Source organism: Danio rerio, chromosome 22, assembly GCF_052040795.2.
Source record: "Danio rerio strain M-AB ecotype USA chromosome 22, GRCz13ab, whole genome shotgun sequence".
Taxonomy (NCBI): domain Eukaryota; kingdom Metazoa; phylum Chordata; class Actinopteri; order Cypriniformes; family Danionidae; genus Danio; species Danio rerio.
In genome coordinates, this window is record NC_141042.1 from 20,930,562 (window position 1) to 20,955,308 (window position 24,747).

General features: G+C 36.2%; 1 protein-coding gene and 1 long non-coding RNA gene across 12 annotated transcripts in view; one reads left to right on the forward strand and one right to left on the reverse strand.

Moving 5' to 3' along the window:
• The first annotated feature begins 2,483 nt into the window (after positions 1-2,483).
• Positions 2,484-23,045, forward strand: LOC141380316 (uncharacterized). Of its 3 annotated transcripts, XR_015521923.1 has the most exons (6): positions 2,571-3,014; positions 3,265-3,416; positions 4,087-4,181; positions 7,483-7,580; positions 14,814-15,052; positions 22,700-23,045. It is a non-coding gene; the product is annotated as an uncharacterized LOC141380316 (long non-coding RNA). The 3 variants fall into 3 exon arrangements; XR_015521921.1 differs by lacking the exon at positions 7,483-7,580 and having other exon boundaries at positions 2,491-3,014; XR_015521922.1 differs by lacking the exons at positions 4,087-4,181; positions 7,483-7,580 and having other exon boundaries at positions 2,484-3,014.
• The window catches only part of tcf3b (transcription factor 3b), a 29,189-nt gene continuing 7,865 nt past the window's right edge, over positions 3,424-24,747 (reverse strand). For 3 of the 9 annotated variants that reach the window (NM_001172683.1, XM_087303225.1, XM_087303221.1), the window contains 18 exon segments: positions 3,424-6,139; positions 9,056-9,208; positions 9,286-9,524; positions 10,714-10,764; positions 12,617-12,767; positions 12,878-12,989; positions 14,839-15,042; positions 16,615-16,691; positions 16,930-17,008; positions 17,154-17,212; positions 17,466-17,562; positions 17,655-17,791; positions 18,057-18,156; positions 21,279-21,328; positions 21,417-21,549; positions 21,656-21,696; positions 21,818-21,890; positions 21,974-22,035. In NM_001172683.1, coding sequence (NP_001166154.1) covers positions 9,063-9,208; positions 9,286-9,524; positions 10,714-10,764; positions 12,617-12,767; positions 12,878-12,989; positions 14,839-15,042; positions 16,615-16,691; positions 16,930-17,008; positions 17,154-17,212; positions 17,466-17,562; positions 17,655-17,791; positions 18,057-18,156; positions 21,279-21,328; positions 21,417-21,549; positions 21,656-21,696; positions 21,818-21,890; positions 21,974-22,035 — 1,811 coding nt within the window. In that variant the 3' untranslated portion in view covers positions 3,424-6,139; positions 9,056-9,062. 9 annotated transcript variants of the gene reach the window in all.

Sequence of the window (24,747 nt, forward strand, 5' to 3'; positions counted from 1 at the left end):
TTTCTTCTTTTGAAATTAAAAATAAGATAATCTGAAAAATGTTGGGATCCATTGACTTTTATGATCCTTTGAGTATTTGTAGTAAAATGATTGTTATACAAATAGCAATTTACCAAAATTTTTAGTACAAGGGACCTGAATGTGACAGGAGAATTGCAAAGACGCATGTGATGAGAAATTGACAAAACCTATTATATTAACCCTTAATTAGCCCATAGCTAGACAGTTTTATATGATAAACTATTTATCTTTTTTCACAGTTACTTTTCAACTTGCATGTTATGCTATTTTTTTTCCTGACTTTCTTTTTTAAAATGTATTTATTTTTTACACAAATTAGATATTTTTTTTAATTATACACAGGATTATATATTTTAAGATTCCAAAATTCATTGCAATTTTGTATTATAGCAAAGGGTGAGTAAATAATGACAGATTTTTCAATTATGAACTGTCTCTTTAACTAAATAGCAGGGTGGGCCACATGTAGGTATTTTAGAGTTAGTTCTATTTTGGAATCTCTGCATTATTCTAGATAAATTCCGTCATGATTAAAATGATTGATTATATATGTATATATAGAAACCCCATGCAGACATGTGTGAGTAAACAACATACATGTTCAGTGTTGATTTTTGTGCTTTAGGTATGGTTTTTGTAGAATCTTTTTCTTTTTTTTGCAACATTTCTATTAATGTTGTTGCTGGTGTGTGTGCGCGACGCAAGAGATGGAATGTTCATTTCAGTTTGCATTTGTGCTCTAGATCCAGGCCTTTGTATAGAAACATAAAAGTGATTTATTCTGATTACACAACATTTTTTTGACAAATGAATCTTTCTTCACATTTTCCGATCATTTTTAAAGTATTTAAAAGAACCTGAATGGTGATTTTTTTATTAAGTTACCAGCATTAAAAAAATATATATATATTTTTTTTGTTCAAAAAAAGAAAGCTACTCAAACAGATTTCGAACAAATAAAAATTGAGTTTCACCCAAAAATAAAAACTCAGCATTTACACACCCTTGTGTCGTTTGAAATATTTACGAGTGTCTTTCCTCTGCTTCAAAGATATTTTGAAGAAAGCTGAAACACTGTAACCATTCTCATCAACAGAAGGAAAAACAAGCACTAAGGAAATCAATGACTTCCAGCTTTCTTTTAAAATATCTTCCTTGATGTTCAACAGATCAAGTCAAGCAGGTATGGAGAAAAGGATGAGTAAATGATGACAGAAATTTCAGTTTGGGTGAACTGTCCCTTTAACCCATTTTGGGTGGACTATATTTAAATATTTTAGCTTAGTTCTATTTTGGAATCTGTACATTAGCCTAAATACATTTCTAACACAAAAATAGTGAAATGCATTTATTCACAAAAGTAACACCATAACATTCAATGTATTCTATGATCAATGTGCAAAGTCAAACTGAGTAATGTGCAATAATGATTTGCATTTTCAACTAGGTACAGACAGACAACAACTCATTAGCAAGCATGAAACATGTTTGCAGACTTATTAACATATTAACATCCCATTGAACCCATAGTGAAATATTATTTGAATATACAGTAGCAATACAAAAAATAACTCTTTAAGAAATAGTTAACCCAAAACTACAAATTACATCAACATTTACCCACCCTTCACTTGTTCTAAACCTTTGCATTACTTTGTCCTGTTAAACACAAAATTTCACAGCTGTCACATCCATAACACTTTTTCCACATAACTGCAAAAATGTCAACAATTCTATAGTGATTTAATCCTATAATTCTATAGTGAGCCGACAAATATCTGTTTGATTAGCATTGTTTCTTTTGGGTTGTGGAGTTTAACTGAAGGAATTTCTACAAAGTCTGTTGTAGACTGTAAACTCGCAAACTTTTTTTGTCACATCCATATATAAAATATAAAAAGTGCTTACAGATTGATATTTATCTGAATTATGTAACTTTGTGGTTGTTTTGGAAAATATAAACAGATGTTTGATATAATGTTAATGTATATTTTCTATGTGAATTTATGTTTTGAGTTTTTGCTGCAAATCTCACATCCATAACACTGGAATTGCTCATATATATATATATATATATATATATATATATATATATATATATATATATATATATATATATATATATATATATATATATATATATATATATATACGAGCAATTCCAGTGTTATGGATGTGAGATTTGCAGCAAAAATTCAAAACATAAATTCACATAGAAATATATATATAATATATATATTATATATATATATATATATATATATATATATATATATATATATATATATATATATATATATATAATTTTTGTTAAAAAGAAGAAAAAACAGTGTACTGAGTACATTTTCATTTGGGGGTGAATTTTCCTTTTAAAATTACAGATCAGAGTCCTGTACAATGTTATGGGTTTCTGTTGCATCACCAGCGCCCCCTACTGGCTACAAAAGCCATCAGCTTTACTAATTATTTAGGAATGTACAGCACTTGCTTTCTGTAGTTCCAATATTTAGGGTATGATAACTATCAGTCCTTCTTGAATTTGCCTCGATCAAGATAAACATAATTCAGAATCAACTGCCAGTCTGTAAAATGGACAACAGCCACTGCACCAGCTGCACCCCATTCAACAATAGTGGGAATCATAGATTGCAAAGTACAAACGTATTAAAATAATAATTTGTAGTAAATAGTTATGATGTTTCATAATTGTACGTGTCAGAAGAGCGGGCGATTTTTTGGTTAACATGCTGTTGGACTGTTCATAAATCAAGCACTAATTTACCAGATTCTGGCAATTTTGACGTATTTTGGACCGATCAGCTTTGTTAACTTCTGCATCTTGGCACTCACTCAGCTTCTCCCTCCTCCGTTCGGAAAGTAAACAAAAAACTCAAATGGCTGTTTCAGGACCCAGGCTGCCCGTTATTAGCCTGATAGAAAATTCTGGAACCGTAGAGATTTTATTGCTTAATCCACAGGATTTAAGACCGCCTGTAAGTACAGTTTCTAACAAGCTTTGAAAATGATAACATGCTTACTTTATTAACAAGTACCATTAAATACACAGGGTATTTATTAAGTTGAAAACCACATGTAATAAAATGGGATCTGGGCTGTGGGCACTTCTGAAATAATCAGTTTGCAAATTGTTATGAAATTGTTGAATATTGCCAGTTTTGTTTTAGGAATTAGTATTAATGCACTATTTTCAAAGAGAAAAAAATATTTAACTTTTTTTTCCAGACGATGAACGGACAAACGTACAGCCAATCAAAATCTACCATCCAAAAAGAGCGCGAACATACGGTTTGTTAAATGAGCCGTTAATTTACGTTGGCGTGGAAGAGACGGTCAAGATTTTCTCTTTACTCATTTCTCTGAAAAGACACCAACTGGTAAGACTTTTATTACAATGTTTTCTTTTATTTAACTCATTTGAAGGTATACAAGATCAAAAGCAAGACATTGAAAAAATGTATAATTCTGTTATTAAAAATGGCACATTTATTGCTACATTACTGTTATATACAGGACAGTTCTCAATACCTACTTTATATATATATTTATAAAAACAAAGACAAAATAATAATAATAATAATAATAATGACAAAAAACCGGAGGCACTCTGAAGACACAACAGCAGTATTGTTCATGTCCCTACTGCAACTGCAAGACACCAGGTTCTGTAAAATTCACACACATCTTAATTCTGATGGAAATCGTGGGCAGCAATCTTATTTTGGCGCACAACAATTCATTCAAAATGTTTTACTTCGTTGGACATTCAAGAGTAAATGCTTCAGGGGTAAAAAAAAAAAAAAAAAAAAAAACGTAATTTCAGACAGGAAAATACTAGATGACAAGACAATCCTTCTCCAGCATCTAACGCATAAAGCAAAGGGGTCAAAACAAAGTCCAGCATTGAAATATTTTATCGATACTTTTAAAATGAACCCACAACTGAGATGGCTGGATTAAATAAGAATTACTTATAACAGTCTAGTGTTTCCAGTCCCATCTAAGGAATCAATGAATATCCTTTATTTTTTTTCGTGTGCTTCACAGATCACAGGACACAAAGCGTCTTGAAAGCAAAAATCAAATTCCAACCTAGTTGAGCCAAAGATGACAGGAACGAGAATCATAAAATTGCCAAAAAGGTGCGCACACACACACACACACAGCATAATAATGATGAAAAACTACAATGTTTCTAACTTGCAGATTAAATACTACACAGATGCTTCCAGAAAGAAACAAAGCAAAACCAAAAAGATGGATGAGCCATTTTTGCATTTTGAAATAATAAAACAAATGGTCAAGTTTACAATGAAAGTAAGTTTAGGCACTGACAAGGCATCACTCTCAAAAATGACAGTCTTGAGAATAAGAAGGCCACAATATATAAATGTTCAACAACTTTTTTTTTATCTTTACCAAGAATTGATATTATGTTTCCATTATACTTTAGGACAACCTAAGTTCAGTATCCCCCCTTACGGTGAAATGTTATTACTCAGAAATCATATCCATTGTGGACATTGACAATTACACAGGTTATAACACCATTTTTTTTCCCTACATACATAATTCAAATCATTCGGGAACATCATCTCACACACACACATGACAAAAAAAACGGGTTAAGACGTACACCTTGAAATGACAATATGATCAACTAAACTCACAGTAAGCCAGTCTGAAGGAGATGTGAGAGCGTGTACATTTGAATATTACATTCAAACAGGTTGCATTATGTGCATTTGCGAGACATGATGGCAAACGTTGCTTGCGCACTGCACCATTGCCTAAGAACACTTCTAGTGACAGACAGTTCCCTGATATCAGGAAACCATCACGAGGCTTTAAGCCCTCAAAAACCATCATCAAATATCTTATCATTTCATTATAAGCATAGAGCTATCGGGGGGGGGGCATAAAATTACAAATGGATCGCCTCGCCCATACCTTGCGTTTCTGAAAATATACGCAGGGTCTTTTTGAAATTGTACGGCACGCCTCCAAGCGTTCACTTGCGCTATAGACTCTACACTTCAAACTAATATGTTTTTGTTATTTAGAAATCTACAATGTATAGACTAACAAAAATATATATTTATATATATTCTTACATTTTTTTTCTCAAATCGAAATAACATCCATTACATATGTGTGAGGTGGACATGTGTACGCTTTCAGACTTTTGGCAACAATGAGTTGATGCGAGCGAGTGATTGAATGTATCCTGGTGAACAAAAAAGGGCTTATGAAAGGAAAGATGTGAAAGGTCAACTTGGCAATTCTGTGCTTGGAAATGCAACCAAATCCAAGTGTTTTTGTCATAGTTTGCTAGAAGCTCATGCTCCTTTATGATGCAGTTTCTTCCGATTGGCTGAACTAGTCAATGGCATCGTGAGAGCTGATGATGCATCGTGTTTCCAAGTAAATGAAACAGTCTGGAGAGCTGCGATGGCCCATGTGCTTTTTTTCCTCCTTTCCGGAAGAGCCCTGGCCCACTGTACAGAGGCATTCTGAGAAAAGTTGTCCTCAAAAGCACCACAGGTTCACCCCCACTTCTTGTGGGGTTTGGTTACACAACGCACGTAAGACTGTACCTTTCAGTAGGGAATGACAAACCACATTTAAAAAAAAAAAAAAGTCTTGCTCATATACAAGCAACTCCCAAACGTTTGTTCCACACAAGTAAGCAGTTTGCATCTTATATAAAATGTAACAATTAGGCACAAATCCATGATTAAATTGACGTTTGTCTCGTCTCTCGATCAAAACTCTCTGCAGTTGAAAAAAAATGTCAGTTGTGGTCGGAACGTCTCTATTCCTATGATCCATCAGTTTTGGGAAGCAGAAAAATACAAAAACGACTTGACAAAGAGTTCTTCACATTTGTGCTGGTAACTGTGGTCTGGAGTGATCACGGACAAATTTCGCTGTCAGTTTTGGCGGGTCGGTTCTTGCGTTCAAAAGGGTTTGAAGGGTGCATCTCTTTATTTCTTGGATGATATGCTTTCAGAGTCAATATATGCATACAGAGAGGATGAGAACGGTGGAAGAGATTCAAGGTCACTTCTTCCAGGAGCCCCAAGAAATTTCACCGAATCTAAAGATAGAAAACATAATGGAAAAACTTTATTCTGTGTTATTGTTCACTAAATTTATTACAAATCTTTTGCAGTAATTGAATTACCTACAATAGGAAATAAAACAGGGTTTAAGGGTTTCATATTAATTAGTTTATTAGACTATACATATAGATTAGACAACACTTTAAGTACACTGCAAATACAGCACAGCTTTGCACCAATCTTTTTTTATTATTATTATTTAAGGGATTTTTCCACCTTTAGGGGGATAGGATAATGGAGAACAGACAGGATAGCATTGGAAACAGAGAGGGGTAGAATCGGCATAGGACCTTGAGCCAGAAATCAAACTGGGGTTGCCGTGAGCACTATTGTGCTACATGTCGGCGCACTTATGCCCAATCCCAATTCTACCCCTTAGCCCCTCCCCTTACCCTAATTTTCTTTAGCTTGAAGGCGTAGGGCTAAGGGGAAGAGCTAAATACCCCTTGAAACAGATTTTTCAGGACCACACTCTAAACCAAAGGGTAAGAAAATTTTCCAGAATACATCTACAACGGCAAAATGGCTGCATGGAAGTAGATGCACAAATTAGTGGGGGGTTTTTTTGTCATTAAGAATTGACAACAAACAAGCTTATGTTTTAATACACTCATAACAGAATTTGTGTTTTACCATCATGCTTTAAAAATGCTAGAATAAAATCAGCTAAACTTCGCTATCTATAATCCTTTATTATAACTCCTGTATAGCAGTACCACAACATACTTTCACTCCATGACACTCGACTTGTCTGTCAGAATTGTCTAGTGACTGAGAAAGAGGTTTTTACACTGTCTGGTATAATGTTAATGTTGTTTTCGTGTGTTTACATAAATGAATATGGCCATGGTGTAAATGCACAGTATAGTTACAATCTTATTGCCACATTAGATCATTATGATAACATGAAATATGCCTTCAGTGATTTCCTGAAGATAAATACACCAAAATAACCCAACACGATCATTGATCTCATACGAAGCAATAAATTGCAATGACATATCATGATGTGAGCAGGGGTTGTAGTGGTGTCCCATTTCTTAAGGGTAAATTTTGAAGCCCTTCCCCTTCACACTCTGTTTCAAGGGCCAACGGGAAAGGGTAGGGGTATAGAATTGGAATTGGGCCTTAACCACTAGGCTATTGGTGCCAACTTTTCCACCAATCTTCATTATTTTTTCATTCACTTTACAAAACAATGACTTAAAGTTTACATATCTGTTTTTCCAAATCACCCAGAATAACTTCATTTTATGTCCTGAACACACTGAAAAAGTAATGTCATATCACTAAGCGGCAAAATCCCGCTCTCTCTCAGGAAGCCAATACGGAAGTAACTGAAACTGCAATTCATCGAAATTCCACTAGTCCTGGCTCCCTATGGACACATGTCGTCAGAACACAAACGAGTCGCAGGTAATTAAGTATTAGTATTAAAGTATTGGGAGATATTAGTAATAAAGTATTGGGAGAAACGTTCTCCCAAAGTAAAGTCTGTCTAAGCCAGGTCCAAGCAAAATGTCAACAGGTGTCTGTAGCTCCCTCCCTCTCTGCTTCTTGCCCTTGTTTGGTCTCCTGCTGTGGGTGCGATGATGTGCAAACAAAATGACCTACTTGTAGCTTCTTTTGCAGTGTTCAGAAACCTATGGGCGACGTCAAAGATACTACGTCCATATATTTTACAGTCTATGCATATCACAGCATTTTAGTCATGTTTTACACTGTACATATCTAAAAATTAAATAGTAAAATATAAAAGACTTAAAATGTATAATTTTTCAATTCAAGTTTATTTGTATAGAGCTATATGCTATAGTAATGCATTACTACATTGCAGTCAAAAGTTCTATAAAATGTATCAAAACCAAGCTGGTTGTTGACAAAAACAGGAACAATTGTCAGCCAATCGATTAAAAAAAATTCTAAATGTATAAGCAAACTAAAATAACCCTTACTTTGACATATAATAAAGATGCAAGTGTTGTAGGAAATCCAAGTGCTTCTTCATTCTCTACAGACAGCAACGAATTCAAAATGTTCAAAGTTCAAAAAAGGAACCATGCACATTATCAATACATTTTAAGTGACTTTAGTGGATCAATAGTAAACACACTTTTGTGCAACAAAAAACAAAACAAAACTGTATGTCTTTTTTATATCTGATCAGAGTGCTTGTTAACTAAGAGAAATAAGACACTTTCGTTTTGCACTGTTGACTCTGATGGCAATAGATCACACTGACTGGAGTATACACGCACCCTGACCTGACGTGGGAGAGAGGACATTAGTAAACACTCAGTCATATTTACGGGTTTGTTTGTTTTTTGGCACACAAAATGTTCTTGGAGCTTCGTATGATTAGCTGAACTACTGGACTTTGAACATCTCAGGAGCTCGTCTTGCTGCCTGTGGAGAATGATGGAGCTCTCAGATTTAATCCAAAATATCTTTGCGTTCTAGAGATAAACAAAGGTCTCATGGGATTGGAACGACATGTTATTGAGTAATTAATAACAGAATTTTCAGTTTTGTATGAAATAATTTTGATCAAAGCAGATAACAAAAAAATACATTGAAACATCTTTAAACAGTTCAATATATTAGATGTATATCAGAAATAGATCCATTGGAAATATTATATATATTAGAAATTATATGCAGTCACAGTAGATGTATAAATAAAAATAATCAATTTATACATGATGTGAATGCAATCGTACTAAATGACAGACATTAGCTCATATAATGAAGCAAACAAATTGATCTCTGAAGTTAAACAAACCCCAAATGCGCATCAAAAGTGAAGGCCTCCTACAATGTTCTGTTAGCTGTTGTGTACCATTTACTGGATTAACAATTAGTAGAAACGTATGAACTTCTTGGTAACGTACCACAGGATCACATGTGACTGACGGAGTTGCGTCCATCACCTCCCAGGCCTGGATGTGGTCCAGACAGTTGCATCTGGGTGTCTCCAACCACCCCGGACACCTTCTCCTCCTCACGCCGTTTCAGACACGCCGCTTTAGGGTTCAGGTTGCGTTCTGTAATAGATTCATTAACATTCAGCGCACAACAAATGCTATATTATGTCGTCTTTAAATCAAGCACAATCACACACCGCGGACTTGCTGCTCTAGGTTTAGTATGACGTTGACGGCCTGGTGCAGGATGAGCAATTTGGTCTGGGGTTTATCGTTGCTCAGGTGCAGCTGGCACATGCGGCCCAGCTCTTTGAAGGCCTCGTTGATGTCCCGAACACGAAGTCGCTCTCGTGCGTTGTTGGCCACCCGCCGCTCCTTCTCCCGCTCAACCTTCACCTCTGCCGGCAAATCCTCATCATCATCATCTTCATTTAGACTGTGGAGAGAAATAATGCGTTTAAAACTGACATCGGATTAGTAGTCCAGGGCTGTATCTTAAATCGCACCCTATACCTTCATTCACAGTTTCCTACATTAGTCCACTTAAAGGAGTAAATGAAAATGTTTGAGTGAATTTAAGCACACCACTATTTGAGCACACCAGAGGTTCTTGTTTAGACCCTGTGATTGTCACCTAATGTGTTTATTAGTAGGTGAAGCTAAATATCTTAATTTCTCTCATGAGTACAAATGTTAATTTAACAAGTAAATAAATTGATTTTAAATGTGCATTATGGGTATTCACTAATCATTGAGTATACATTGGTTGTACACTTGTTATTGGGTGCAATCTGGGATTATAAGGCTAAAGGCTATAAGGCTAAAGGTGGAAATTTAGGAGACAGCTCAAGTGTTAAGCATATTATCAGCAAAGTTGTTGCATAAATGAATTATTATGAGGATCTTTACAGCCCCAGTCAGAAAACCTGATCATTTGTTTTCTCCTTAATATATTTTGATCAAATACAAACATAAACATGAAATTAGTTTAGTAGAGCAATTTTATGTAACAAAATATTACATATCAAGCATGTAATTAGACAAGGGAAAAAGTTCAGAGGATATTGCTGATGATGCATGATGATGCATAATGATGTTATTTTTTTCCTAATGAAAGTAGTACAATCACTGTAGTACTTTACATCAGGAAATATTTGAGCATTAATTTACTTGAATAAAATCTAAAGAGAACTGTAGGCTCGGGAGAATTCCTCACACAATCACTAGATGGTGCTCCTAACGCTATTCATCCAATGTGGTTTAAAAACTAGCAATGGCCCTAAATTATTAAATTGTTCTTAAAATACACAGTTGGTTTGCTAGTGTTCAGTTACCAGTAGCGCATTTAACAACTACACAATTTCTGGGGGAAGCATCACTGACAAATATCTGATTTTGTAAAATGTGCTGTCAGTGCCCCCCTACACACAGTACACACATATGATCATGAATTAGATATTAAAGAATAAAGCAAGTTTGCATTCAATACAAATCTAAAAGGCCATGGAATAAACATGCCATTCATTTATACACAATAACATTCAGCCTTATAAAGATTTAATACGATCAAGTGAGTATTTGGAGTCTTTCACAAACATGCACTCTATGGTGGGAGATAGACTTACTCTTCTCCCTGGTCTGAAACACCTGAAAGGACTTGGGAAAACACCTCCTTTCTGAAAACAATGTGAGAGTTTGGGAAAGGGGAATGAAGAACACTACAAAACATGGTATTTTATTGTGTTGGGCGTGCCCAAGCACTCTGAAATCAGGCCTGGCCCAATGTGAAGAATTATTCAAATTAAAAAAACAGAAATTTACAGAAATTTGTTATACGAGATCAAATTAAGACAATGCAGTGTCAAACTCATAAGGTTGAGCCTAGTGGGGTGTGCGATATTCTTCTACAGCAGTAGTGTAATTGTCAATTTAACAAAATACTAGCTGAAAGTCTCTCTAACAAATAGATTATGTTGAAGGAGTTTAAACTTCGGCTCTCATGCAATTCTTTTAAAAATTTGAACAATAAAACTGAAGTAATTGTATTTGGGCACAAAGTAAATTCTCTGTTAAATGTCATTTTGGGCACTTTGGCCCCACATATTACCCACTGTTAAAGAAATCTCTGTGTTATGTTTGATAAACTTAAAATTTGACAAACAGATCAGTACTGTCGTAAAATCCTGATTTTACCACCTCAGACAATGGTCTAAAAAAATCAAGCCATTTTTATTCTGGAGAAATTTTCAAACGGTGATTCATGCCTTCATAGCTTGTCTGGAATACTGTAACCCTCTCTATTATGGTATTTCTCAATCTTCTCTCTCTTGTCTGCAGCTGGTACAAAATGCTGCTAGACTTCTTTCTGGCACAAGTATGAGTCGGTAACTCTTATTTTAGCTGCACTTCACTGTAAACAAATAATCCGATTTTAAAATCAATTCTGTATTTAATGGGTAACCAAAGTCGTCAATCTTGCTCCTCAGTACCTTAATGACTTGCTCTGTCCGTATACCCCCTCTCGTTCATTGAGCTCTTATGATGCCTACAACACGCTTTAAAAAAAACAGAGTGATTGAGCGTTTGCAGTTGCTTGTCCTAAACTCTGGAACACTACCAATTCACATTAGACTTTCCCCTTCCATTTCTGTGTTTAAGTCTGTACTCCTTGATCACTGTTTTATTGCTTTTATTTGTTAAATGTTTATTTTATTTTCTGCTTTCTTTTTTGCTTTTAGTACTCCTACAGTTGCAGTCAAAATTATTAAAGCCCCTTTGAATTATTTTTTCCTTTTATAAATGTTTCCCAAATGATCCTTAACAGAGCAAGGAATTTTTTACAGTATGTCTGATAATATTTTTTCTTCTGGAGAAAGTCACGTTTGTTTTATTTTGGCTAGAATAAAAGCAGATTTTATTTTTTTTTAAAACAATTTTAAGGTCAAAATTATTAGCCCCTTTAAGCTAAATTTTTGATAGTCTACAGAACAAACCATCGTTATACAATAATTTGCCTAGTTATTCTAATTAGCCTAGTTAAGCCTTTAAATGTCACTTTAAGCTGATAACTAGTGTCTTGAAAAGATCTAGTCAAAAATTAATTTACTGTCATCAGGGCAAAGATAAAATAAATCAGTAAGTAGAAATGAGTTTTTAAAATTATTTTGTTAAGAAATGTGTTGAAAATCTAGGGGAAAAAATTAACGGGGGCTAATAATTCAGGGGCTTTAATAATTCTGACTGCAACTGTATATACAGCGCAAATATGATTTGAACTTAACACAACTAAACAAAGTTACAGAAAAGTCTAAATGTTGCGTATTAAGACACAATATTGTTGCTTTGCCAACAAAAACTGACAAAGCAGGACATTTATGCATGTCTGAGCAAGTCATCCATATTGAACCAAATCAAGACTAGCAAAATAAAACCTTCAGCAAATTTATTTGATAAGAAATTTTTTTTCCATCAATATCGCACACACCTACATTCAGCTGTTCAACGGCAACCCTAGTAAACATTTAGTACCTTGGTCTGGTGCGAGGTTTGCTTTCCTTCTTCTCTTCCTCAGACTTGTCAGCCACAGAAGAGTTCTCATCATCCTCCTTTTCCTCCCTCTTAATATCAGACTTGTTTGACGAATGCGTGGCGTGGGCCAAGCCTCCGGGCAAACCTGAAGCTAGGAGACAAGATACCGTTATTAGCAATTTCGCTCACAATCCTCAGCAATTGCATCTGTTGTTTACACGTTTGGTTGGTTCTAAAAGAGAAAGTGAAATGGCTGCTCACTGTTAAAAGCCTCTGGTGCTCCTCCAGGCTGTGGGGTGCCTGAAGCATGAGCCGACTGCAACAGGGTGCTGCTGGGAGGAAGGCAGGCATGGTCGTCATGATGGCTTCCAGCCTGCAGAAAAGTGCAACACGGGAGAGTAATTAGCACATATCAATACCCACAGGTGCATTGTTATTGTTTTGTTGCATAATACCACATACAGCTCTAAACTAGGGTTTCAGAAGCTAGTTTGAAGCTGAAGCTAGTTATTAGTGGCTGCTAACAGTAGGGTTGCACAATACTGGACAAATCTGACATTGTGATATATTTTTATTTTTATGCGATATGAACACAAATTCAGCATATGACTTTAATAGCTCTATTTGTAGGAACTAAGGATTTTATAGGGGAGTCCAACATAAGATAAAATAAACAGCGCAAAGACATAAATTAAATAAAGAGTGCTTCATGGTTTTCTGGGGAGTGAAACAGTAGTCTGTTATCAAAATGAATAATCAATTTGTGCCCAAATAATTTAAACTCTCTTGAAATGCTTACACGGCCACAGGCCTTAAAACACATTCAAATTAGAAACTTTCACTCTATTATGGTTTAACTCTGCAATGACCAGAGATGGCAAAAGAACACAAATCCTTTACTCAAGTAGAAGTACAGATACTCATGTTTAAAACAACTCTGGTAAAAGTTGAAGTACTGATTACCCTTTTGTACTCAAGTAAAAGTAAAGTACGGCCTACAAAAATATACTTAAGTAAAAAATACCCATTACTAATACATGTTTTATTTTCACTAGCTTCATGAGCAGCTCTCATACATAACCCCTTATTTCAGTGTTTTTTTTTTTTCAGGGTAATGTGGATATTTTATTTAATGGATAAACATTATTTTTGTTAATACGTTTATTCTATGCGAAAAGCTACATACACAGGCGTGACTACAACCTACAGATATGTAAAACATGAATAAAACATCATGCACGTGATCAATTCTGGACCTTTTGTATTATATTTCTATTCATAAATTGCCCAGTATAGTTACTTTTGTATTTTTAAAACATTTGTTAAAAAATAATTGAAGATTAATATGCCTATATGTAAAAAACAAACAACAACTGTTAAACAGAGTAAATTCTGTATTGGGAAATATGAACTCATCGGAAATAAAGGAAATAAATCTTAATGCATACAATTTTCGATTGTTTTAGTACTAAATGTAAAAATCTTTTGCAAAAAAAGCTCTTTTTCGTGGTAATATATTACAGATTATAGAAATGTTGTGCCATATGATCAAAAGTGGACAAAAGACCCCTAACATTTACATGGCATATTGTCAGACTGGAATGTGTCTCTCTTGATCTGTGATCCGATTACTACAGTGTAAACAGGGCAGCATCAGTCATGTTTAATTCACCCTCTCCCTCTATCTCAACTGCATAGTCATCATTGCCTTTCTCATCGTAATCTTCATAAACTAGCCTACATAAGGTTCGCAATAGCCTTGGCTGGAAAAGCCGAAAATAGACTGACTGCATCAAAAAGGTACTCAAATTGCGCACTGACAAGAAATAATATAGATTGCGCCACCAAACGCATGAAAACAAAAGTAATGAGCCAGATTTAAAAATGTAGTAGAAAGTACAGATATTTATGTAAAAATGTAGGGAGTGAAAGCAAAAATTTGTAAAAGAATAAATAAATAGTGAAGTAAAGTACTGACACCAGATAAATCGACTTAAGTACAGTAATGAGGTGGTTACCTCCCATCTCTGGCAATGACTTGACTAATCATGAACTGTGGTGCTGCTATACTATAATCCCGAACATGCTGTAACATGATTATTTTGGATGCCCTGATTGCAATTTCTTTGCTGAAACAAAATATTGTTTTGGCCAAAATGGAGACAACAACATAAAAAACAAAATCTATATTTTTCAGAAACCTTTTGGACCATACTACTGACCATGGCAGGGTGTCTGTTGCTGAGGGGCAGTCCTGCATTGGAATAAGCCTGTGGGATGCTGCCCATGGATGCGCTGGATGTGGAGACGGCACTCAGCAGGCCGTGCATGTCAGCGTGGGCTCCAGGAATTCCTGGTGCTTGACCCACCGCATGACTCCGGAGGACGTGAATGGCCTCTTCCAGTCGGTCTTCCATTTTGTTTTGCTGTGGAATGGTATGGTATTTTTAAAAAGGGGAAGCTACAGAAGTTATATCCTGTTCTAAAAATAACAATACAGATTTACATTTCAACAGTGCACAAACGCTTGCCATTTATTATTGGCAATATAAAATGAAACCTGTATCTTGGAACCACCTCAATAAGCACTCATAGGCATGGGTGTTTTTCAGTTGTTTTGTAGTAAGGTCTCCAGTGTTTTGATTTTGGATAGTAAAATAACAAGTCACACTTTAAATTAAAGGTCTATTAGTTAATGTACTTACTAACATGAACAAACTATTAGGTACACATTTATTACGGTATTTATTCATCTTTGTTCACAATAGTTAATGTTAATTAAGTTAAATAACATTGGTTTGTTAACTCATGGTGCATTAATGTTAACAAGCACAACTTTGGATTTTAACAATGCATTAATTAATGTTAAACTATGATTAATAAATGCTTTACAAATGATTAATACTTAGTTAATGTTAGTAAATACATTAGCTAAAATTAACTTATGGAACTTTGTTCTAAAGGTGTTACCAAATAATAACGCTTTAGACTAGTGACAAAACAAGTGAATGTGCAAGATCTATGTACAAAATCGATAAGTAATGTTATTAAAATAAGGATCACTATTCTAAATAAGGTTGGAAAATTCAATAAAATTAATTAAAAACGTAATTTCTGAAAAAGTAATTCATAGAATTAGCGCAGTATTGTTTGTGGACCATCACAATTGCATAAAAAGCAAGGCAAAAATGTCAATGTTGTTTAAATATATCCATGAGATTACTAATGTAGTTTATCGGTTAAATTACCCGCTAGCATAAAATTAAAAAGTAATATAAATAATTTAGTAGTGTTCTTAAAAAGTGGTTAAAAACAAATCAGCAGTGTTTGCACAAATAGTGTACTATTTATTTGTTTGTGCAGGCTGCCTGTGCTTGCCTTACAGCAATTTCATGTAAAGAATTATTATGTTGTGTAAATGCATCTATTATATTTTCATTGTACGTCAAGCTTGAGTGCTGAGAATTAGCAAATCTACTAAAACACTTATTGTGATGTCCATGTCAAACAAACAAAGAAACAAAAAATAAATAAATCAATAAAATGTATATAAAATAGAAAACCAAAACATTTTTGAATGAGTGAGTCAGTATAGGATTCTGACAGTATTATAACCTTGGGTAGGGTTAGGGTTAGATTACTGCTTCAAAATAAGTTTTTTTTAAATGTCTGTGTAAAAAACAACAACTTTTTCCCCTTTGAACACAACATGTTTTATTTTAAGAAACTTTTAAAATATTTTGGACCAGTAGCGTTTGATGTGGAGGTCCTTTTCTGCTGGACATTTTTTTGCCCTAAAACCTTAATAAAGTTATGAAAAATATGTACAAAAAAAAAAAAAACATTGGCAGTTTTAAAACCTTGACTTTTCTAAATGGCAGTAAACCTTGAAACCGGTTATTGTCTCATGCCAAGTTTGAACATTTCAAGACAGAATTTTCAGTTTTGAGTAAACTGCCTCTTTAATCCCATTAATGTTGAAAAGTTGATAACCTTACCAGTGCATGTAGTCCACCTTCATAATTAGGAGACAGAGCAGCCTGGCCAGAAGCTCTCGACCACTGTGTTGCACCTGCTGAGGGGAACATGATTTAAAGTCTGAGCATGAAACAAGCCACTAAGACAGCAGCAGATGGCGCTCTAGAGCTTCACATTTACGTCTCGATCTACACAAAACCCCATCAATCTAAAGGGAATGATTTATGATACTTTAGCCTTCTTCCTCTGCGTATTTGTCTTGGCACCTTTCAACACAAGCCGATCTAATGAACCGGATCTATCGTTGACAGAATAAGACAGCATATCTGACTTACTTGCAATGCCTTGAGGAGAGCCCACAGGAGTGGAAGGAGTGGAAGAGAAGTTGTTGCTGTTGTGGTCCGAAGGGTAGATCTGTCATTCAAACACACATAAAACACAAATAAGTGGGATAGCTCTTTGGTCCTCCGATTATTGCTAAAAGTCTGAATAATGCTATTTGTCCTGGACTTCACATGGCCAAATGATCCTTCATGGTGATTAATGAAAGCTCACTCACCGAAGCAAGAGCTTTTCCAATCTCGTCACCTGAGCTGCTTGCGACTGTACCTCTACTGGCTGTTGGAGAGAATAAGAGAGCTCATTAGCTTCATTCATTATGTCAATGTCAGCTCAATTTGCTAACTTCTAAAAATGACCATTCATAGTCTTAATGAAAGATTGAAGGCCAATATCCTCTAAATTACAGTTCAGACTCATCCGAAAATGATTTTACAAGAAGAATCAACTTCAAGATCTGATCTAAACCCAATTACAAGCACATTACACAACGTAGAGGACATTTAATTAAAAAACAGCAAAGGTCATTTACCCAAAATGCTGTCTGATCCATTAATGGAGGATGTGTGGCTATAGGCTGCAGAGCCTGAATGGAAACCATTGACGTCTGCTCCATGCAAAGGATAGTTCTGAGCAGCAAAGGAAGAAAAAAACACCGTGACCAGAGCTTCATAAACAAACCACAATTTAGACCCTTCTCCAAGACCTTCACAAGACATACCATCCTGTCTTGTGGGTTTATCGCCGAAAAGGAGGCTGGTTGATTTATGTGTGGCGAATTCGCCAGCATAGCCGTGTATCCTGACTGGCCTAAGGATCCGGAAGGGGCCCAGGGATCCGAAGATGAGTGTAGGCCTTCTGCGAACACAAAGGCAGATGGGAGGGATCAATACCAATCAGTACAAGAACTTGCGTGGACGTGCCATCCACAGAAACATTTGTCTTTGTGTATGCTTCTAATTTCAAATCAAACAAACAAAACAACAAGATAATTGCTTAGTCACTACTAATCTGTTTGCAAACAAGCCTGTGTGAAGAAAATATGTACACATTAATATAAGCATCACACTACGGCTGGGAATTTTGGATGTGCCAATGATTCTTTAACTCCCCGTGTACACACCTTGCATGTAAAAAGATCCTGGGTACACAGAGCCAGGTTTGGAGCCCGGGTAAGCGGCACTGTCACGAATATAGTCATCACCAGAGGTGGCAGCATAAACCTGCATTTACAAACAAGGAAAACGAAGGACATTAAGAAACATGGCATTCATAGTAACAAGCAAAAGAAAGGTTGCACATGAATGTACAACTGGTATGGAGCCCATGTTGCTGGCAATAGTTTGCGATTTTTGGTACAAATGACGTGTACGCGTGTTTCCATAGTGCCCCCTCAGATAAAGTGGCAGAGGCAGAGAACAGAGCATGCTGGGAAATGCGCCACGGCCATCTCATGGCACAGTCGGCGCTTCCTCTTGCACTCCCATGAGCCAAAAAAGGAGAGGGAGGACAACTACAGGGTGCACCATCACTACGATCGAGTCCAAATCAAACCAGGCACTCTAGGTTATGACATATTCCGTAACGGTGAAATAGTACTTGGTAATAATGCAAACTATTATATCAATGAATGGGACTAATATAGGAAGCCTAAAATGGAACCGAATAGATCGGTAATTCATGTGAATTCAGAAGCCGTGAGGCATACCTCCATCCAACAAACATGTTTTAACATGTATGATTTGTATGTTTGTTTGTATGTGCGCATACATGAGCGAGTGTTTGGGAGGGAGGGGGGCGCCAGCGGGCGGGTGGGTCTCGGGCCAGCGGAGAATACAAATCCAGCAAAGCGATATTTCTCTTTTGCCTGTAATTTGATTTAACAGGGAGAAGTGGGATGGGAATGGAGAGATGCACTTCTAATTACAGAGCCATCTGCCTACTCCTGGAGCCCGTCCAACTCCACAGGCAGCTGGGCTGAATAGGGGAGGGGTGAGAACAGTGGGGGGAGAGGTCTTGCTGAAGAAGTGGTAGGAGTGGAGCAAAATAGACTAGTCGATTATGTGGAAACCACATAAAAGAACAAATGAGGGAGGGGAAGACAAAAAAAACTGCAAATAGCCCTCTTCTCTGAAGTTCACCAGGAAACACATCCTCACAATGATTTGTTGATGCACTTGAAAAGATCAAGGCAAGCCTAGGCAAGTTAAGGATCAATATGATTTAGTGTTTTGCCAAAGTTGGACTTAAAAAAAAAATAAAGTATAAAAAAATAAATGAATAACTTAAAAGCATGCTGAAGGCAGGTGAGCATCAGCAGGATTATTAGGGTATTATAATGCTGTGGTGGCACAGGAGGAAGTTATACTGAGACGTAGAGTGGGATTCAGCAGGAGTTAGAACCCTGGCTCATCAGCAGCCATTAATCTGAGCTAAGACAAGAGAAAGAGAGAGAGAGAGAGAGAGAGAGAGAGAGAGAGAAACAGAGACAGAGAGAGAGAGAAAAAGAGACAGAAAGAGAGAGAGACAGAAAGAGAGAGACAGAGAGAGAGAGAGAGAGAGAGAAAGAGAGAGAGAGATGCAAGGGAATCACAACTGGGTCACTTTGGCAGAGGGGGAGGATAAGGTCTAGCATGGGCAAATCTGAAGGATCGTGTTTGGGGAGAGGGCTTAGGAGGGCAAAGTGTTGAGCTAATGTGGATTAGCTATGAAACAACAGTTACGCTTCCCATGACTCAAAGGAAGTAGTTTGGAATCGGGTATGGCCGCTTTCATGTTTGCTTAAGTTAACGTCAACTTGGAATGGTCAAAGGTTTAAAAAGATAATGGACCTTAGTCATGGCTGACATCTCTTTATTTTGACGCAAATGAAAATGCATACAGTCTGTTTAATCAAAGGACTTTTCACAGGAATTTTTTTGGAAGGATGTGCCTTCAATGATAGCTAATCTACTGACAGCAGTAGAACCTCTTTATTTTTTCTTTCGCGTTCATGTCAACGTAAATAGATTTATACCAAGTTTAATCCAAAGTCAAAATGTACAATCGTACTGTTGGTGGGCCATCTTCCAGCATACCTGACTTACATTAAGGTACTCCGCTAGAAGCAGTGCTTTCAATATATTACACTGCATTCAAAATAAAAGGTTTGTAATTTAATAATTAATGATTACTCTGCATATATATTGTGTTATTATTATTTTAAATAGCTAAACCAACTCAAGTCTTTTTTGACTAATATTTAAAATCGCTGCACAGAGTAACGCGGTGATGCAGTAGGTAGTTCTGTCGCCTCACAGCAAAAAGGTCGCTGGTTCGAGCCTCAGTTTAATCAGTTGGCATTTCTGTGTGAAGTTTGCATGTTCTTCCAGAGTTCGCGTGGGTTTCCTCCGGGTGCTCCGGCTTCCCCCATAGTCCAAAGACATGCGGTACAGGTGAATTAGGTAAGCTAAATTAATAAAGTCCGTATTGTATGAGTGTGAATGTGAATGGATGTTTCCCAGAGATGGGTTGCAGCTGAAAGGGCATCCACTGCGTAAAACATGTGCTGAAATAAACTATGCCGAAAAGAAAATGAATAAATGAATAATCACTGCTCTCTGGTGATCTTCTATTATCCTCCATTTTGGATAAACACATCTACTAAATTACTAAATGCAAATACCTTTATAATTATATACAGAGAAAACACACATACAGTATTCATCATATACGAGTACAAATCTCTCATTTAAATTAATATTTTCTATTGGATGCTTTATAATATTATATTTGTGCATATACATTACTTTAGTCAGTACTGAAGTCAAATCTGGAGCTTATCTAACAAAATAACTTACAATAATGGTTTAAAAACTAGCAGCCCAAATTGATGTTCAAATTTCAAGATGGCAAAAATCAACAGAAACAAAAAAAATATACAATTTTGTTGAAATGTTGTAGTTTGTAATTTTTTTGTGACATTTTGTATGAATTTAAATGTTTTATCTTTCCATTTCTACAGAAGTTCTGTGACTAAAATATTATTTTAACAAATATATATGTTTAATAAATCTGTTTTGTTTAAATGCAAAAATATACATTACCCATATTCACAGAGGAATGGATAAAAATATTCATTTTCAAAATGGGGTGTACTCATATATGCTGAGCACTGTATATTGTGCAAGTTTGTAAATAGGAATTTTTATTTAGATTAAATTAATCATTTAGCAGTACTAGTTAAAAATTATTTGTGCGATGGAATATGACCGTCCACATGTAATACCTGACAATTCTGCTCTTAAATTCAAGTTTGTAATTAAAGAATTATGATGGAAGCAAATAAGAATGAAAGGTCACTCACGGAAGATGGCAGTCCTGGTGGCTTCCTGATCTTTTTTTGTGGTTGGGGATCTGTGAAAAGATTTTAAAAGATGTAGTCATTTTTCATTTAATTTTGACAGACCTGATGCAAGTCAAGTTTATGTTGTAAATTCTTTACCCATGCCTCCATCTGAGGGGCGTCTTCGGGGATTGTTTGCGTATGATGGGTAAAACTGTGAGCCAGACTTCAGTCCAGATGGGGACATGGCATCTGCAGAAGGTATGGCAATGTCTGAGGGCAGGAATCCCGGCTGTAGGGAACAACAGGATAGAGGATATCAGTTAAATGTAGGAGGAGAGTCTCAAGCAAGTCAAGTAAAGCCTTTTAAAAGATTCATTTAGGATTATTGAACTAACCTGTCCCCCAAAGGAAGAGTAAGGACCTCTTTCGTTTTTACCTACAAGTTTAAAGAATGGTGGGCGTTATAAACAATATCTCAACACTTGAGCATTTTGAATAAAGTTAAAAAAAAAAAAGATTAATGAACAATTCTTCAACTAAACATTTGCAAAACTCACCACTAATCCCTGTCCCAAGGAATGGGGAAGATAGTCCTTCATGCTCATTATAGTGTGGGCCCTCTCCATAGTTCTGGAAAAGCCAAGACAAAACTATAAAACATGCCTCAACACCTTTAGGCAGCCTTATTTGCTTCCAGTAGTGTCTACCCGTACCTGGTTAAAAGATGGACTGTTTTGATCTCCGGCAGCCCAAGGACTACTGCGTTCTTCCATTCCTGCAAACCAATTGATCACAAGTTGTCAGTCCAAATCTGCAATTTTGGCATGTGCTAAACCTTCACATCAAGATCCTTCTTAATACTCCGTTCATGCATTAAGGCCATCGGACGTTTGCCGGCTGGTTCTCGGTGCTTGTCAGACAGCTTCTGGATCTAATCCAAAACCATCACACCACACTAATATCCATGTCATTCAGCAAGCTTCAACATCACTGACCATAAAGGGAGCATTCATTCAGTCACTGGATCTCATTAAGACAAGTTGGGGATGGGGGGGTATCACGGCAAGCAGAACAAAAACAGGCTGATCAAAGAATTGCGAAATTAGCATCATTGTACAATTGGGAACGGAGAGCCACAGGGACAACACAGGTCTCAGTACAAGGACCTACAGGATGTAAAGTGTTAAAAAGGTTTATCCTCACCGGCATCAATATATTTATATGTAGAAATATGGATATTCAAAAATATTGCGGGAATGTTTCATGTGTACTGGAGCAGAAATTCCTCATAAAGCATTCCCCTCTGCCTCCTGTCTTATGCCTTAATGCAAAGCTCTCCAAAGACACATGGCTTAATTGCGTGCTGATTTGCATAATTGTGCATATTAATGCAGTTGGTTTATGAATATTCATATTCTCCTTTTGATTTTTTTTTGGAGGTCTAATTAAAAATGTGTGAGAGAAGAGGGGGTCTCAGCCAGAGCGGCCACTGAAGGCTGAGCATGAGTGATGAAGCTAACAAAGCAGAGCAAATAGCGACATCCACGCTGACAGCCGTGATCTATGGAGCCCACGCAGGCAGCATGGGAAATGAAGTGGGCACTGACTGAGTGAGTGAAAGAATCTCCCTGGCAGAATCATCTTATGTGGGGAAAATGAAGTGGCAGAGATACAGATTCAGATGCACAAGAAGCACATAAGATGTTTAACATGGCGAATGGTTTTGAATTGAATTTGTCAGCAAGACTGTATTTTTAAAATAAACGGTCACATTAGCAAACTAAACGGGTGCTTATTCTGGCAAATTTGGCTTTGTCTATATGGACTAGCTTTGTTTGTGGATGCATTTTTTTTGTAAGCTGGAACCATCAAAATGCAATTCTACGGAGACAATTATGACATTCAGTCAAGCAGGAACCGATTCCATTTCCTGCGTTGAGGAAAGATCATTTCCTTTATACACTCCTTCAAATACATCAACTACACAGCATGGCATTATTCAAGTTCAGATCGCAGCAGATATCAAAAGTGAAGTCATAAAGTCCCGAGGTGTGTGTGTGTGTGAGAGAGAGAATGTGCTTCCATGTTAGGGGTGTGATGGGGAAATGGGCTCTGTCCTGTCCTAACGCTGTCCTCAATGGGTGACGTGTTGGGCAGCTGTGGAGGTGAGCGAGAGGACGCCTGGTAAAGTCCTCCTATGCAAAAAAAAATCCCACAAACACCACGGCTATGCCCAAAGATGGGGGAGGAGATGCTTTAATGCAATTAGCACCCTTCCGAGCACTTTTGTCTTGAGGAACAGATGCACTTCTGAAGGCCACTGCTTACTCTAAACAGGTCCTTACTTTGTGGATTTTTAGCTTGAACCGTGGGGGACGGTCAGAAGTTTAGGTTCTTGCTAATTGCAGTTTAACGCTGGAAAAATTAGGGGAAATGTTCAACTTATGATCACATTTTATATTTTGCGATCTTTAAAGGGATGGTTCACTCAAAAATGAAAATGAACTTTCTTGTGTTGTGTTCTTAAATACCGTTTACGAGCACTCATCGACTTCCAAAAAACTATGCAAGTTAAAGCATCCAGCATTTTCGAAAATAGCTTCTTTTTTATTCAACACTTTTCGTTTCAACATTATGAACTGCTTCCCACCGGTAAAAGATATAGAGTCCTTAAGTGTAGGTTGAATCGATATAAGAAATCTTTTGTACCAGTTTCAGTGGGTTTATTTAACAAAAGTGTTAAGTGTTAAAAGTGTTAAAATCTTAATTAGCATTATAATTATTGTAACTACTGTATTTTGTATTGTTTGTTTTACGGAAGGTCTTCAGGATTATGGTGATGCTCATAACAAATGTCCTGTGAGGGACAATAAAAGTTTACTACTACTACTAGGAATACAACGGTTACAGATTTTGGTTGTACGATCATAGTCTGAGGAATAATCATGGTTATCACGATTATTACGCAGTTATTGATTTCAAAACACTACTAGTTTAGTTAAATCGCAGGAAAACTCCTTATAGTTTTAAAGTGTTATTTATTGCTGCTTAGTTACCAATTGATACGGCACAAAATAATAATTTAAAAAAAAAAACAATGTTCCACTTCTCTTCAGACTTAAAAAAAAGTGGAAAGGGTTTTTGGCATTTAGACATATGTAATAATTTTACACTGAAAATAAATGACAAAACAGTGAATCAATAAGTACAAATATAAAATAGTATTTGTCTAATGTAAATCTAAGCTACATATAAAGTATCTAAGCTACATATAAGGTATTTCTCTTTAAACTAGTTTTAACTAGTTTGCAAAAGACTAGGTATGTGAAGGGCCCTTTTTAGTAATAGCCTCAGCCATAATTAAACTCAGCCTTTAATCCAATGTGTGTGCATATTGTGTATAAGCTCAAAAATAGTGCACAGTTGGCATATCTTTGTTTAGTTGCAGCAGTTTTAATCTATGCAGAAAAGCGATGTTTAGAAGCCT